Genomic DNA, 17420 nt, shown 5'->3' on the forward strand with positions numbered 1-17420 from the left:
TCCCTCTCCTCCTGTCCCTGTTCCCTGGAGCACAGCCTGACCCCCCGGCTGTCCCCTCCTGGCAGCAGCTGTGCAGAGCCACAAGGTCCCCCTGAGCCTCCTTTGCTCCAGGCTGAGCTCCTTCCCAGCTCCCTCAGCCTCTCTTGGTGCTCCAGCCCCTGCCCCAACTCCATTCCCTTCTCTGGACACACTCCAGCCCCTCAATGCCTTTCTTGTGAGAGACTCAAAACTGCCCCCAGGATTGGAGCTGGGGCCTCACCATGCCCAGCACAGAGGGAATGACATCCTCAGGAAGAATGCAGCATTTTTAGTCAAATCCCTGGTTTTGGAGGTAGGGAAGGGCAGAAGGCAGTGACTACAAGCAATCAGATGCACAGTGCTGTCTCAGACATGGTTTTCCACGTAAAAGGAAACAAAAGGCCAACAGGCACACACAGGACATGGCATCTGTCCCACTGAAAGGGCTTTTACTGTTGTGGAACACAAAAATGTACTGAGAAGAACATTTTTGCTCTAACTGTCAAGTAAAAAGAAGATGTTCCTTGCCCAGCAGTAAAACTTTATGTAGTGAAATACCTCCAATAAATTGGAAAAAGAAGCTACATTTCTTTTATTCAAAATCAACACAATAGTACATTCTGAGGTTCCACAAACCCGAGTCATTCTAATAAAAACACTTAGGTAGCATTCCTGCCTGTGTCTGTCCAATGTTATAAATTATATTCATGATTAGTTTTGCTAAAAACATTTTTGTAACTACAAGCAAGTGCGCTCACTCTTGTCAGAAGCAGACTTCAAGGATGAAACTTGCAGAAGCTCTGAAAAGACTAAAGAAACAACAGGGTTATTGTTGCTCTGTTCTCCCGGGAGTGGTGCCTGTTGAGCCTGTGAAGTCACTGCCTGTACTTTGAAACCTTTGTGCTCTAGAAGTGCAGGAGTGAGCCAGGTGTGTCTGGAGCTGAGAGCTGACAACTCCCTGCAGCAGCCAGGCAGCCTCTCAGCCTGGGCTGCACCAACACACCTTCCACTCCATCAGCAGCACAGTTACAGCTCCTCACAGAGCTGGGATGTGGGCCCAGGCTAAAGGACAAGGGACTGATATATTCGGCAAGGTGCAGTTCTCCTGCCAAGTTTGAAATGCAAGGGACAGATAGGGCAGAGTTTTAAATTTCACACTGTAAGCACTGGGTTGGGGTAATCCTGAACCAGGAGGCAAACAGCAATTAAAGCAAAATGTATTTGCCTTTGTACACAGAACACTAAGACAAGCTTGGAGTTCTTTCTGCATCAGTTCCCCTCCATCTGTGGCCCAGAGTAGAGGACAGACCACTCTGTATGTGTCATAACTTCTAGTGATTTAGTTTTCACTGTGTATCCTCCATTTATAAATCCTGGAAGAGTTTGAACAACTGAGTTTTGATCTGCCACCTGGTCAGATGTTTGGGAAGTGGTACTTTGATTTCCTTGTCTTGCAGCAGTTTTTCTTGCTGTCCAAAGCTGGGAGAACATTGCTGCTGGTCAGCTGAGGCAGGTGCTGTAACTGAAGGAAAAGTTACACCGTGTGTATTTGTTTGAAATTGGAATAAAGCACACATTTCCTTTTTCATGTGGAATATGAGCTAAAAAACCTATTCCTCCTGTAACCCTCAATCCTACCATACTTCTCAAGATGAAATTCGTGGATCTGGGATCTATGACTGGGCTGAAACCAGAACAACTCTTTAAAGAATTTCTTGCAGTCATCCAGGGCAAGAAAAATAGTGCTGTTATATCCCAGGCCATAGAGATGGAAGAGGCAAATTGACTCAGGAATTGACACACTGTAACAGTTCTCTATCCCTCACCTCCAACTTCCCTGCCTGTTCCCAGCTCAGCATTACAGTTGCTGTGGGAAATGTGGCTCACAGGAATAAAGAACTGAGGAATGAGTTGCGTTGTGAGGCTGGATTTGGGCACTTGGGATGGAGTCTGGAAAGGCCAGAGCAGCAGGGAGACATTAGCTTGGCAGCTCCAGCTGCAGAAACACCCAGTGCATGGGGTAACATGTGGAGGAACTGAGTGTGGGATCATGTCCCATCAGCAGTTATAAACAGCAGTGGAATGCACATTCCTGGACAAACATCATTCCCAAGGCTGTGCTGTTTATCCCCAGTGCCCCATGGAGCCGCAGTGCAAAATCCAGTTTGTCCGGAGTTACTCTTTAGCCAGGGGGTTTGTTTTCTCCTCATAATAAAAAAAAGACCAGCCCAACACCCTCACCTACCAGCACAGCCCACCCTCTGGGAGCCAGAAAAAAAACAAACAGCTGCTCCTTGGGCACGGAATATTCAATAGTATGAAAACCTCACCCCTGGCACTTGTTTCCGAGTCAGCCTGGCTGGTTTCCGAGCGGTTTTTTCATGTTCTTTGCCCAGCTCTGCTGCCTCCCTAAAGCCATCAAAATAGGGCTGCTGCAGCAGCTGCTCACAGGTCTGCCTCTCTGCAGGGTCCATCCGAAGGCAGCCCTTGGAAAAGGTGGAGGATCAAACACAAAACACTCATTACATTCAATTCCATCTGCTCCCCACAGCCAACGAGTATTCCCACAGGTACATGTTCATAATTTTTTTTAATGGATTTTAAGAGTGGTTTTTCAGAGTTAGCACAAAGCTGGAGGAGCAGCTAATTATCCAACAATTACAAAAATTAATCATGGAATCGTGGAATGGCTTGGGTTGGAAGGGACCTTAAAGATCATCCTGTTCCACCCCTTGTCATGGACAGGGACACCTCCCACTAGCCCAGGTTGCTCCAAGCCCTGTCCAGCCTGGCCTTGGACACTTCCAGGGATGGGAAGTCCACAATTGCAGAAGGAATTTTGGCTCAAGGAACAGATACAATCACATGGGGTAGCAAACCAGCTCTATTTTTCAGTGAATCTCTGATAAACTTTCACACCAGATGACATTTATTCATCTCAGTACAGGGCTCCTCCACGAACTGGAGTTTTCTTACCTTCATGAGAGCCAGAGCAGAGTATGAAATATTGGGGAATTTCATTTCCAACGGCTCCTGGAAGGAAAAAAAACACTGAGTGGACTCATATTAGTAAGCTTTTCATTCATCAGGGTACCAAGACTCAGCTTTCCACAGCAATGTGACCTTTTCCTCACAAAATGCCTCCATCACTCTGTGTGCTCAGAGCAGGCCTGGCATCACAGAGAATGTGCTATCAGAAATGGGGGAGAGGAGCTCAGATCAAACATTTTTTGACTGCTTTTACACAGGATGTAGGTTAAAATGTCATGAGAGGGGCTCAAACACCTCTGAATAATATTCTGGTGCACACTGGCAAAGTAGAGGACAAAGGTTTTGGATAGGGGAAAAAAACTGCACAGCAAAGGACTGGGCAAGCTGGGGAAGGGAGGAAAGTGCAGCTGGAGGCAGCTCTTACCATGCTCTCTGGGTCTGGAATTCTTACCCCACTGAAGAACTGGTTGGTGCTGAACACTTGCTGGTGCCTAGGAATGAGATCCCCTTGGACCAAGAATTGAGAAAAAAAAGAAAGTTGGATTAATTTGTTGTTTTCACAGTGCCTGCATTGAACAAAGTTGTATCCTCTAGCAAGGCTGATGCCATCCAAGAAAAAATATCTGAAGAGATGGAACAGCACCAAGTGAGCCAAGGAAATTTTCTTTTGTGACAATTAATGTCCATTTTGGCCATCAGTGATCTCACACCCCTGTGACTGTGCTGAAGGAAAGGCAGGGCCACAAGTGTTCCAGCTTTAGGAAAATTTAACTCCTCTTGGGTGAAATTGTCTTTGGACACTCCTGAGGGTGCTGTATAGGAAAGAGCTGCAACACAGCCCCACCTGAACAAGCCATAGCTTTTCCCCAAGGCAGAGTTTTTGAAGCTTAGAGCAGCTCAGAGTGAGGAAAATGTTAAAATCAAATCCCTGGCAAAGGAGCCAGAACAATGCCAACCCCCATAATGGCTCAGCTTCAATCAAGGAGCTTTGCTCTGTAAACACTGCCTCAGTCCAGCACCTGGCTCCAACAATCCAGTGGGGATCTCTTCTGGCTGAAACCCTATCATTAAAAATAAATTATAAGTGCCTTACACTGGTATTAATGAATTCTGGAGGATGAAGCAATCAGTGATGAACTGTTTTTCTAGCTAAGGAGCTTATCTGTTTAAAGCCATTAGTCACCTTTGTAGTTTTATAAACTGCTCAGTTAAAATTACAACTCTCTGTTCATTCTAACGAATTTCAGTTAAAAGTGGGGGGTTGTTTGTTGTCACTCAGGAAATCACATGTGACACCAAAATCAAAAAGAATCAATGGGACTGGATTAGTTTAAGTGTTATTGGGTAGTGGCTCTTTTATTTAATATAAATATGGAGAGGCTCCTGAAATTCCTTGATGAACATAACAAACACATGGAACAGACAAGCTGCAATGCTCACACTCCCCTTCCCAGGCACACAGCCATCAACAGGCACTGACAACGCTTATGTGACCTCCAAAGCTGGGATGAACTGAATCCAACTGTTCACTGACCACTTTGCCTGGCACCAAACCCTAAAAAACACCTGGATCTTTCCAAGTTTTATGGAAAGCATTCCTGGACCTTTCTGATACAGGCACCTCATTATTTTTGTCTGTGTGGAGACAGCTGAAGAAGTTCCTGTGCTCCTTCACCCCAGCAGTCACCGAGCCACCCCAAGGGACCAGGAGGGACATCCAGTGGCCACCAAGCACATCCCACATCTTTCCTAATCTGATCCAGATTAGCCCAGATCCAGATCCAGCCTCCCAGAGGCCAGCACTGCTAGAGAGATGGTTCCAGGCAGTCTGCAGGCAATGATCCTGCTTCCTCAGCCTCATCCACTGGGAGCCTGTTAGCACATCTCCATCATACCAGGAAAACCCAGCTCCTTCTCAAGGACAGGAACACCTCAGATAAACCAGCAGCTACAAAAGGGAGAGAGCCGCCAGGTAAATTCCCCTCCTGGCTATTCCCCATTCCCACCAGAGAGGGCATCCCTCCTGGGCAAGCTGCAGTCCCACCAGAGGCGTGGCTGCAGGGGGATGCTCACCCAGGGTTCTGCGGATGAGGTACAGCTGATCCACGTCCGACTTGCCCGGCCACAGGGGCAGCCCGGAGAGCAGCTCGGCGAAGACGCAGCCGATTGCCCACACATCCACGGGGGGGCCGTACTGGGTGTCCCCCACCAGCAGCTCCGGGGACCTGTACCACCTGGTGGCCACGTAGTCGGTGTAGTAGTCACTGGGACCGGCTGGGGTGGGGTCAGGGGAGAGAGACACAAACAGGAATGTGGGATCAGAGCGATGCAGATCAGCCTTCATCACTTGTTACAAGTGTCGGGGCACCTCCTGGGCAGGCCAGAGTTGCTGGGCGCTAGCAGAACCCAACTTCGGAAACACTTAGGATCTGGCAAAAATCAAGACCGTGTTTTCCCCCAAATAAAAATGTGCAGAGCTCCACAGCAGGGCCCTGCACCAGCCAGTGGGCAGTTCTCAGAGTCCATGTGATTTGTCTGAACAGGAGCTAAGAAAAACCAGATCAGGGGATGTATTTACAACGGAAAATGTGAAGCCATTGTTTGAAGAGGCAGCCAGAGGGGCTTTTCCTGCCAGGGAACTCCAGCTGTGTCTCCAGCACTGCATAAACAACGGCTGGGCAGCTCCAAGACACCCAAGGCCAACTTCCATCTCTCCGTGTCAGCACCCCCAGCGGCTCAGCTGCCCCAGCAGGAGCTCAGCTTGGTTACAGATGTCACCTCGGTGTCTGGGCTCCCTCCCTGAGAGGGTTGGAAATCTCAACCCAGCCTTTAGCAGAGCTTCCCTGGGAAAACACAGAGTCATTTATATAGCATGATTTGCAGTGCATCAAAGATGAGTGAATGGCTGATCCTACACTCAGTATACATAGAGAGTCAGCACTCACTCAGGATTCGAGCAAATCCAAAGTCACAAAGTTTGATAACTGAGTGCTTTGTTATCAGGATGTTTTCTGGCTTTACATCCCGGTGGATGCACTGGAAAAGGAAAAATAAACAAGGTTAGAAGCAAGAATGTAACCTGGCACTCAAATAAATTCACCCACATGGCTCTTGTACACTGGGTGTGGCCAAATTTGGGATCCTCATTAGAGGGAAGATGTGGGGACACCAGAGGGACTCCAGTGAAGGGCCACTGAAATTTAAGGGATTGGGGTGTCTGACATCCAAGGAGAGGATGAGGGAGCTGGAACCATCAGTAAAAGGCTCTGGGGGAAACTCTTCAATGTGCATTAATACCTGATGGGAAGGAGTAAAGGAGACTGAGCCAGGCCCTCCTCGGGGTGTCAGTGAAAGCACAGAGACCAGGGGCACAAACTGAACACACAAGAAATTCCATTTAAACCAAACTAATTTATTATATCTTCTTTTACTGAGAGGGTGGCCAGACACCAAAACAGGTTGTCCAGACAGTCTGTGGAGTATCTCCAGCCTTGGAGATACTAAAACCCTGATTGGAAAAGTTTCTCAACAGCCTGTTCTAGCTGAGCCAGCCTGACAGGGACGGTTGGATGGGATGATCTCCAGAGGTCCCTTTCAACATCAGCAATTCTGTGATTCTTTGGAGGTGACCTTATCCCTCACAGCAACTGAATTTGGGCCTGGCAAGGAATTTCTGCTGATCAAACTAGCAAAGACCTTTATTTCTTTTGCTCTTCTCAGCTCACTGGGGTGCCATGCATATTGTCTCTTCCCCACCATCAAATCAGAGCAAACACCTTGGACTTTCCTTGCCAAGCTGGTGGTAAATTATTGTGTCTCCTCTTGAGGACTGAAATGTCATGGAGTTCCAAAAAGGGCAGCTGCATAAAACCTCATTACCTGTGATCTACAGCAGGTCAGGCTGCAGCATCTCATTGTTCCCTCTGCTCTCAAACTCCACTAAATCTTTCAGACTGAGCAGGGCAACAGGAGAATGACGCAAACCAACAAATCTTGGAAGCAGGAGAGTCCTGTGGCCGAGTGCCTGTGCCTCAACTGGTCATAATTTTCCCAGCAAAGCCAAAACACCCATTCCAGGGCCATCTCCTGCCCCACTCTTAAATCTCAAATGTTGGCAGATGAACAAAAACAAAGACAATTATAGCTAAGTTTGCCTAAAGAACTTCACTAAAAGGCTCCTTCTCCTTCCCTGCTTCTTAAAATGTTCCCACTGAAGCATCTGTCACGTACAGAAGGCATGTCTCCCTCCAGAGAGCAGAGGAGGGGCTGTAAAATGAGTTTACTGTGTCTAAATTTTGAAACTTTTCACTGGTGCCATGATTCAACCCCATGACAATCAGCTGAAGGGCATTCTGTGAAATCAGCAGCATTTTGCTCAGGTCCCAGCTGATGAGCTGGGAAGGCAGGTTCCTAAAGGTCAGTAGCAGTGCAGGGCACATGGATCACACAAGGATGCATTCCCATTCAGGGATTACAGAATGATGCATTCCCATTTCTCCTGGAAGCTTGCCTAAGGTCATTAGAGCAAATCATTCCTTGACAGCCAACCCAAGGGGCCTGTGTGACAGTGAAGGCAGCTGTTGTGGGTACACACCAATATTTCAGGTGTGTTTCCTGTTGAAAACAGGAGATTCCAGCTGACTCCATCCCAGGAAAGCTCTGTAATCAGGAAAATGCCAACAGAACCTCCCTCTCCTCCAAGGCCGTGCTCTAGCAATCGTTAGTGGTGGTTTGGAGACTCACATTGTGTTTATGGCAGAAGTTCACAGCCTGCAGGGTCTGCCAGGTTATGCTCTTCACCAGGTATTCTGGCACCCTGTTGGAACAAACAGTTGTATTTTGGCCATTAATAATTTCACCACCATAAGGAAAAGGAAGAGGAGGCCTATGAGTGCTGACTTGTACAGGAATCTCTCAGCAAAACCACCAGGGAAGTCAGGAAACACTTCCAAATCCAGTCAGTGCAACAAGACACGAGAATTTATGGCAGCTGAAAGTGTGACAGTACCACTGTCACAGCCAGCAGGGGCTGCCACTGTGACCACACTGCAAAGTGAGTCTGTATCAGATCCTGTCCTATGCATCCCTGATTCCTGGCAATCCTGAAATACCAGCAGCAATTTCTGCTTTGGCAACTCTCAGGGTTGGAACTGTTGGAGTATCCATGGTATAGATACCTGGAATGCTGCCATGGCACTGATTGTCCAGAGTGGAGAGGTGAAAAATGGCCCAGGGAAGGGTGTTCAGACAAGAGTATAAAGCTCTGCTTTGGATTCCTCCCTCCTTCCCTCTCATGGCTGGCAAACACTTCCCAGCTCCCCTTCCTTTCTCTCAGTTACTGGGCAACAGTTCTTAAACTTCCTTGGCTGTCTGTAATGATCTTCAACAACCCCAGGAAAGGCACAGGTGACAAACTTGGCACTTTCACACTTAGATAAAATTTTATCTCACATTTAATGCTGACAAGATCCTGATTTATTAGAAAGAAAAAAAAAGAAGCTACCCAAAAATAAGCCAAAACAATACAAGCCTGGGTTTTTCTTTCAAGCCTGGCTTTCACTTTCTGCTGTCAGTGGGACACTGACACTCTGCTGACACGACTGTGGCAACGCTAGAGATTCCTTCCAGAAACATCCCAGAATGATGGGAGTGTTGCTCTGACAGCTTGAAAAGGGGATGGAGTTGGTCAAAAGAGCTGGAAACAGCACGTGCCCACCCATCTTAACCTGCCCACAAAGACTTGACCATCTACCCTAGCAAAGCTGAAAAGCAAAGCATGCAGCCAGCTGTTACTTGTTCCTTCACACTGGAGCTCAGATGAATGGCAAGCAATTGGGAAGCATTTCCTTCAAAGAGAGTTATCCATCCTCTCTTCAGATTCCAGGTGAACAGGTTCAAAGTGGGGTGACAGCTGCTCAGCAGCTCACAAAGCTTGTGCTTTCAGCATGCTCCATTCTCCTGGAGCTCCTCGTCAGGGAGAAAGGGAATAAATAACAGGCTCTTGTTTACTCAAGCCCGAATCAGTCTCCTGCAGGCAATTCACTTAGCTTCAGGCCTGAGAGATGATTTATGGACTCCTGCTTCGCATTTCCACAGCACCAAGGCACCGTGGATAATTAGGGACAATGTACTGGTGGGAGTGTCATTTACAAGGTGTCGACAGAACAAACCCTGTGTGTAGCTCACACTTGGTACAAGCACCTGTTTGAAAAGGAATTTTTGCACAGAGGTGCAGGCACAGCTCCTGGGAACTCCTCCTCACTCTGGAGGGCTGAAAGTGTTCAGAATCTGTGTAGATGTAGCACTTGGGCAGAGTTTAGTGGTGAACATGGCAGTGCTGGATTAACAGTGGGATTCAATGGTCTTAAGGCTTTTCCAAGCTAAACAACTCTATGAGTCTTTGATTTTATATTTGGGTGCCCAGTGACCTTGCCCCAGTGCCCACAGTGATGGGAGCAGTGGAAGGAGCAGGACACAAGTTGTTTCCAAGCCCTGGGGTTCGCTGCTCCCCCACCAGCCAAAACTCTCCCAAATGCTCAGCTCAGCACTCCCATCTCCATGGTGAGCAGGGCTGTGAGGGAACACAGCTCCTGCACCATTCTTGTGGATGTCATTGCCAAACCACAGTAACAGAGACAATCCTGGGCACTGGGCTGAGAAACCTCTCCTGTAATTAATGAAATTCCTCTGAAAAGCCACAGGGCAGCAGTGACATGGACACCCCACCTCCTGTGCTCCCAGTGAGAGAAGGGCCACTCACCCTCGGGGGTGCTTGTCCAGCTCATGCAGCACTGTGTGGTCACAGTATTCAAACACCAGGTGCAGCCTCCTCTTCCTCCTGAACACCTCCAGCAGGTTCACCAGGTTGGGGTGTTTGAGTTGCTGCAACACACAGGGGGTGGCCTGGTCAGGTAGTGCACAGGGTGAAAGTGTGGGGGACAGAGATTTTTCCTGCAGGGTCACAGTTCCTTAAGCTGAGCCCTTTCTACAAGCACAGCATGATGTGAAGCACCAGCTCAGCTACAGCTCAGCCTCTGTGTACTTATTTTGAGAGCTGACCTAAATGGGTGGGCAACAAGCTCTTCCCAGTGCTCCATCTAACCCTGCCCTGTGGCAATGGGAAGCCATTCCCCCTTGCCCTTGGATACTGGGGAGGAATTCCTGGCTGTGAGGGAGGTGAGGCCCTGGCACAGGGTGCCCAGAGAAGCTGTGGCTGCCCCTGGATCCCTGGAAGTCTCCAAACCCAGGCTGGACAGAGCTTGGAGCAACCTGGGATAGTGGAAGGTGTCCCTGCCCATGGCTGGGGTAGGACTGGATGATCTTTGGAATCTTTTCCAACCCAAATAATTCTGGGATTCTGCAGTTTCAAGACTCTGTAAACTACCTCCCCACTTCCCTTGGCTCCTAGCCACAAAAATCCCTTTGTCTGCAAGGTGTTTACTGTGCAGAAAAATGATTTATCAGGCCCTACATTATTTACTGATGAAACTCAATCTCTCTCCATCTCTGACAAACAGGAGTTGCCTAAGCCAGGAAGTATCTCAAGAAACAAATAAACAAACTGTTACTATTTACAAAGAAAAAGCTGAAAAGAGCCAAGCAGGTCTGCACTTGTTAAAATCAACAGTTCCCCAGCACAGATCCTGCTGTGCCCGGCTGCAGTGGCTTTGGATCCTTAAGGAGCATGCAGTTGCCAGCTGCATTACAAGGGATTTCTGCAATGATTATTTTCTTTTTCAGATGTTTAATATCACTTAAATCTTAATGTAAATCCAGCATTGTTTACTGAATTAATACAGCTACATGTCCTATGTTTACTTTGGATAGGAGAAAAACTTAAGCTGCTTCTCCCCAAAACCTAACTGAAAAATAAATATGCTTTTTTCTCCTAGATGATGGCTTTCCTAGGATGGCAGGTGTACAAATCATGAGCACCTTGGAGAATGTAGAAAGGGAGCACCTTCCACTTCTCGGAAGGCACAGCTGAGGGTACTGTGTGCCATCACCCAGCAGCAAGTTTGCAACAAATAAAGGGAAATGTTTTTTTCACGCAACACATTCCTAGAGCCTCAGGAAACTGTGGAGACCGAATGAACACACGAGTTCCAAAAGAGATGGGACAGAGTGCCAACGGTCTGCAAATGTCTCTAAGCATGAAGCAGTGGGCACAACCTTTGGCTCAAAAATCCTTGCCCAGAAACTGGGAGTGTGAAAGGAAACCTTCCCTGATCCTCTCCCCCTGAGTCTCTCCTCATTTCTGAATGCTTGATAGACCTGTGACTCACTGTAGATGCTCCCGTGCTTTTATTTCATCGGTAACACCAAGCCAGAGGCTGAAGGAGTGACCCATTTCTGTGTGAGGATGAGCTCTCACAGAGGTCAGGAAAGGATCAGCAAGGACAAGACACTGCCTTGGCTCACTGGAGCTGTTCCTGCTGTCACTTCCACATGTGAATAGTGACTCCACACAGCCCCTGGCATTCAATCCACACATGGATCCCGCACAACCAGGGACCCAGAAAGGGCGTTTTAAGCAGGACGTGGAGCAGATTTATCAATCAAGGAGCGGGGAGAGCTGTGTCCCATGGCTGTCCCCCACCTTGTGCTGTCTGGAACCACTTTGTGCCCATGTGTTTTACACTGGCTCCACAACCACTCCAGGGGAATCTCCTGGACGCAGAGGGGTCTGTGACACACACCAAGGGCAGAGTTGTGCCCTCACCAGCCAGGACATCGCTGACTCCACGGGGGACAGAGCTGGATCTGTTCCTCTGTGCCGGGCACACCGTGACTGCGCTGATATCAGCTCCTCCACTGCCCCTACAGAAGCACCCGGCGAATGCTCACTGCCGTGTCTCAGCTCCCGCCAGGCATCGCCATCCCTGGGCAAGCGGCTCGGACATTCCCCGGCTTTCCCCCAGAGGAACTGACTGACCTGGGCACTTCACAGTGCTCCTTCACACAAGGCTCTTTGCTTCCCCCCTCACGACACCCCGAGATCTCCTCATGCTCCGTCCCTTCACGGCTGCCCTCACCGCCCATCCCCTCACCGCCCATCCCCTCACGACGCCCCGTCCCCTCAGGGCACTCTGTCCCCTTACTGCTGCCCTCACACCTTGCAGCCTCACGATGTCCCTTCATGGACGCCCTCGCACCCTGTCCCCTCTCGCCACCCTGTCCCCTCACGGCTCTCCCCCAGTCCCGTCCCCTCAGGTTTCCCCCGCTGCCCGCCGGTCTCGCCATGGCGCGCACAGCCCGTGCCGGCAGCAGGCTCCGTTCCGCCGCAGCCGCCCACCTTGAGCATGCGGATCTCCCTCAGCGCGATCTTCCGGATCACCGGGTCCTCCTCGGACTCCAGGAACTTCTTGATGGCCACGATCTGCCCCGTGTCCTTGTTGCGGCACTTGAACACGACGCCGTAGGAGCCCTCGCCGACCTTGCTCAGCTTCTCGTAGCGCTCCATGGCCGGGGCTGCCCCGCCGCCTCAGCACGGAGCCAGGGCGGGCCGGGCGGGGGAGTCTCCCCGAGCGGCGGGGACAGCCCCAGGAACCGCCCCGGGGACACCACAGCGGCCGGGGCGGGCCCGGGAGGGAGGGAAGGAGAGCGGGGGATGCCGTGCCTTCTGCCGGGGCCAAACGCTGATCCCTCACCTCACGGTCCCCCCGGGCTTCGTGCCCCGCAGCGCTGTGTTCATGGAGTCACAGATCACAGCATGGATTGGGTTGGAAGGGACTTTAAAGAGCATCCAGCTCTAACCCCCTGCCATGACCGTGTAGCCTTAGCCCTTCTCTGCCTTTCCAGAGGATCTCTGGGTTTGACTCCCTTTTCCTGGAGGGTTGGAAGAGGGAACAGCCTTCCTCAGGGTCTGCCAGCCTCAGGCAGCACCCGCCGCTCCCTCTGGCACCTGGAGGTTTCCCTGGAACACCTTCCACCATCTCAGGTGTCTGTCACCGAATGAGCTCCTGCCAGCAGCCAGAACTTCCGTCGAGCATCTCCATCTCTTACCTTCCTATTCTCTTTCCTAGATCCTCAATCCTTTTCCTCATCCCCATACGAAGATGGCCTTGTGTGTTGGTAACTGCTTTCAATATTAGATCTGAATGTAAGTGTGGACACCCCACTCCACCTCACACTTGCTCCCTCCCCAGCCCTTTCCTGAGGTGCTCCCCAACTCAGAGCAAAGATCCACTAATTATTTTTCTTCCCAAGCCACATCCATCAGGTATGTGCAGTCCTCCCATTCCAGCTGCCAAGATTCACCCACAGAGATAACAACCTTCTGCAGAGGAGGAATATTGCTGGGCATTTATTTACCAGTAACTGTCAGTTTCTTTGTGTTGTCCCAAGGTACATTCATAACATTATTTTTTCAACTTCCTTTTCCCTCTGCCTCTGAAGATGTGGGATACAGGCACAGCACCTGAAGCACCTGCAGTAAACAGGACAAGGTGTAAACTGCTCTGGATCCTGCTGAGGCTGAGCTGTGTGTTTTCCTACTCCAAGCAGCTCTTCAGAGCCCACCAGCCCCTGCTCTCTTCTCAGGAAATGCAGCCAACCTCTGCTTTTCCAGCCAAGCAATTCCCAAGCGGTTCCTTGCTGATCCAGGTGACTGGCAGCAGGGCTAGGCCAGGAATAATTTGCCCCTGCTACTCTGATTTCTCCCTCCTGTGCTATCCTGCTGTCCGTGGGAGCTGCTGATGGCTCCTGGCAGTCTGTAGGATGGAGAACAGTGGCGCCAGGCTCTTCCCACAGCAGCCACAAAACCTGGAGACCAGCTGGCTTCTCCCGAGATCCCCCTGATAAGGTATTGTTCCCAGCGAGTCACCACACCACGGATCAAATAAAGCAGTTTATTTGGCATAGACTGAACTGCAACAGAAATTCCCGTGGAACAAAGCCTGGTTACACAAACTGAACGAGTGCAGTTATGAGTCTCAGTTACACCTAATGACTAAACAAGGTAAAAAAAAGCACATTTCAGAGTCTCCCAGTCTTGTCCTTTCCATCCAGAGACACCGTGGCTCACTGATGCGTTGTACCTTTCTTCTTTAAAGAGACGTCAGCACAATTCCAGCTGTATTTTTTCACTTTCAAGGTATTTGGTTAGGAAATCCAAAGAGACTAATCCACAGACTGCTCTTCCTATGCTGTTTGTACTTCCAAGAGCTCTGGGAGCCTGTTTTAAGGCTTTCAAGTCAGATACATGACCTCGTGCATCCAATAATTAAAACTTTGATGACTGTTGAGCGAGGAAGGAGGGGCTGAGCAAGCTTTTGCTTCATAACCCCCGAGCTCCCCCCATTAGGCTTTCTCAAGCCTGGTTTAAATTCCACAAAAACAGACAACACCAGACTAAATTAAACAGTCAAACACAAATTATATTGATCAGAGCCACTGAGGCTGGCTGGGTTGACTATGCAAATCTGCTCTGTGGTACGGAACAAAAGTGAGGTTTTACACTAGGAAACAGCATCTTGCAGATCATGCCAAAAATGCCACTGTCTATGAAACCAGCAGAAAGCATTTCAAAACATGCCATTAGAAATGCTCCAACAGCTAAAAAGGGTTTGATTAAATGAGGACTTTTCCTAAGTTTATTCATGATCCAGCAAAACACCAGTCATTCGTGTCAAAGAAAAACACTTTCAGCTCGTTATTTCTGCATGACAGTGTCATGACCTAAGAGTTATTTACTCCAGTTATTCCCCATAAATATTCAGATTTTATTTACAGGTTTCTCTAGTCTTTTAGAGATCTCCTTTAAGTGTTTTCAAAGATGAAGCTGAAATTACCTTCTGTAGTGAATGAGGTAAATTAAAAAGTGTTTGCTCTACACTATCTACACCTGGTGCTTCACTTCGTCTTAATTTTTGTTTTAAAGTTCCTGTAGACCAGGAGTGGCACCATTTGAGGTTAATCACCAGTCACTGTTACCTGTGGAGAAGTAATTTCAATACCAGAGAACTCAGCTTCTTTGAAAGACAAAAATCACATGTCCTAATACTGCTGATCCAATTCCAGCTGACCACCCTTAAAGCACATTTTCCATCCTCTGTGGAGTGATTTTTAAATTTTATCTGTACACTTCCTATTTTTTAAGCTTTGACACAGTGTGAGAACTGAAAAGCTTGACTCGATTTAGATGTCAAGTCAACAAGAACTAGTTTTGAATGACAGTGGCTAAACTGCTCAATGTGTGCAGGGCTAGTTTCCCCTCTGGACCTTCCCAACTTCCAGCTGTCCTGAGTAACAAGCCATCCCTGAGCCATCACGTGGGCCCAGACAATTCCCTCCGTGTTAAATTATGGATCAACGCAGACAACACAGCACCAAAGCCCTCCCAGCTGTCACACACCTTCACTGCTCTGTTCAAATGACCTGGGCATTCCATCCTCTCCTTCCTAGGCAGCAGATCTCAGGAGCTGAACAGGCAGCAGCCTCACGCAGCATTTAATTAAGAAAACCTTCAGTTTAAATGTTTATGAGCTGCTACTGCACCTGCCCAAGGACTGTGTTCACATCAAAGCCAGCAGGGTAATGTGAGGTAGTAAAACCAGATGCTCTCCTGGAGTCAGTCTATATTTTATGGTACCTCAGGAATTTTAATCAATGAAGAAGACAAAAGGAACCGATGCGACTCTTCAATGGAGAAAGAGAAAGAAAAAAAAAATGCAGGTGACCAAACAGGGAAAAAGTGACCAAAGCTTGGATATAGAATACTGGTTCTTATCATGTTTATTTATACTGCACAGCTGGGGCAGAAGCCATTCCCAAAGCACTGTGTGGCAGCAGCTGGAATGCTGCTCAGGCTCAGCCATGGCTCCAGGCTCCCCTCTGGAACAGCATAAATAAACCACACGTCATGGGCAGTTGGATACATGATACTTTCATTCATTAAGGATGATGACCTGCTACAATTTCCTTTTCATGTCACAAGGCTTATCCCTAATTTATGAAAATAAAGCATATATGTTTTTGTACATTTTTATATATATATGTATAAATATATATATAAAAAATACACACTGCCAGTCAACTTCAAACACATGCACACACACACACACGGATATTGTACACAGCCACCCAGGAGCAACAAGTCTGATATCAATATTCTACTTTGTGTACACACACCCTACATCTAGGAAGTAAGAAAATCCCTTTTATGGCAATTCTGCAGGCAGAAAAATCAGTACAAAATACTTTGTTGTACAAAACTGCATTTTTTTACAAGATCACCCAACACTGTAACACACCCCTCAGTAATGCACTACATCCCTACAAGGAAAAAGAATAATCAAATCTTTATACAGTTGTAAAAAAAAAAAAAGAAAAAAAAAGTAAGCTGCTCTGCAACCTTCCTTTACTAAAAGTTAGACATTACCCCATCCTAGCAGCAGATTAATAAATAAAGATTAAATAGTCTATTATACAAAGCCATACCCAATGGCAGATTTAAAACCAAAAAGCTTTGCAGATACTTTCACTTCCTACACAGATCTTTGTTTTATTAAGAATAAGACTCAGTATAAAACAGGGCAACAGCCAGCACTAGATCTGTATCTACAGAATAAAAGGAAAATCCAAGGGAAGGAAAATATTTAACAGTTTATGGCACCTTTACTGCAGAACACATTTCAAGGCTCTGTTTCCCTAGAACTAACGAGTAAAGGGCTCTTTATCTCAGCTTTTATTAAGCAAACTCGATATAACCAACCACACAGTGGCAAGAGACAGAACCAGCTGTTCCCAGCTGCAAAAATGGATTGATTCCCACCCTAAAAACCAGCACAATTCCGGTGTCAAGACAAGAAACGGCAAGTCCCGGTTTCCTGGCGCTCCTCGGTTCCAGCGTGGCCAATTCCCTCTGTTGTTTGGTGGGTGAGTGTTGCTCAGTAACTGTTTTCATGTCCAGCCAAGATGTAGAGGTTGCTGTGAGCTGTGGGGTTTTCCGTGGGTCTGCTCTCCAGCACAACCACTCTGCAAGCAAACACAAATGGGATCCACGGGGTTAAGGGTAAAAAACAGAGCTCTTGGTGTGATTCCTGAGGAGGAAACTCAGGGGTTTGTACAGATTGGAGATAGGGGTTCCCCCAAATATCTTGGGTGTTCATTCTTTGAACAGTTCCCTCATTTGCCAGCACCATTTCTGATAAAAACACTGGAGGGTAAGATATAGTGGATGGGATGGAACTGGATGATCTTTAAGGTCCCTTCTGACCAAATCCATTCTGTAACTCCATGATCTCATCATCTGCAGCCCAAATGTTTATCCCTCCTACATCCTGTGATAAGCATCAGCCACTAACATCAACAATTCTCCTCCCTCCTAAATATTTATCACCCAAGAGGTTCACATGGGTCACTCAGTCCCATCTCTGCCTTTGTCCTGCTGCATCATGTGGGCTTCTCTG

The 17420-nt window shown here is 48.1% G+C and overlaps 2 protein-coding genes across 3 annotated transcripts in view; both read right to left on the reverse strand.

The window, feature by feature from the left end:
* Positions 1–582: 582 nt before the first annotated feature.
* Positions 583–12681, reverse strand: CDKL1 (cyclin dependent kinase like 1). 2 transcript variants are annotated; one of them, XM_085060913.1, is made up of 9 exons: positions 12305–12681; positions 9770–9891; positions 7753–7825; positions 5955–6045; positions 5083–5283; positions 3461–3516; positions 2995–3051; positions 2349–2504; positions 583–1540 (listed from the first exon to the last, which is right to left on the reverse strand). In XM_085060913.1, the coding sequence occupies exons 1-9, from the start codon at positions 12470–12472 to the stop codon at positions 1433–1435; spliced, it is 1032 nt and encodes a 343-aa protein (XP_084917039.1). In that variant the 5' UTR covers positions 12473–12681; the 3' UTR covers positions 583–1432. The 2 variants fall into 2 exon arrangements, with proteins under 2 accessions (XP_084917039.1, XP_084917038.1); XM_085060912.1 differs by having other exon boundaries at positions 3434–3516; positions 12305–12663.
* A 1164-nt stretch (positions 12682–13845) lies between these two features.
* The window catches only part of MAP4K5 (mitogen-activated protein kinase kinase kinase kinase 5), a 61233-nt gene continuing 57658 nt past the window's right edge, over positions 13846–17420 (reverse strand). The window contains exon 32 of the mRNA XM_085060914.1: positions 13846–16986. Coding sequence (XP_084917040.1) covers positions 16899–16986 — 88 coding nt within the window. The 3' untranslated portion in view covers positions 13846–16898. The remainder of the gene's footprint in view (positions 16987–17420) is intronic.

Source organism: Lichenostomus cassidix, chromosome 5 (genome assembly GCF_008360975.1).
Source record: "Lichenostomus cassidix isolate B80296 chromosome 5, HeHo_3.0, whole genome shotgun sequence".
In the NCBI taxonomy this organism is placed as follows: Eukaryota; Metazoa; Chordata; class Aves; order Passeriformes; family Meliphagidae; genus Lichenostomus; species Lichenostomus cassidix.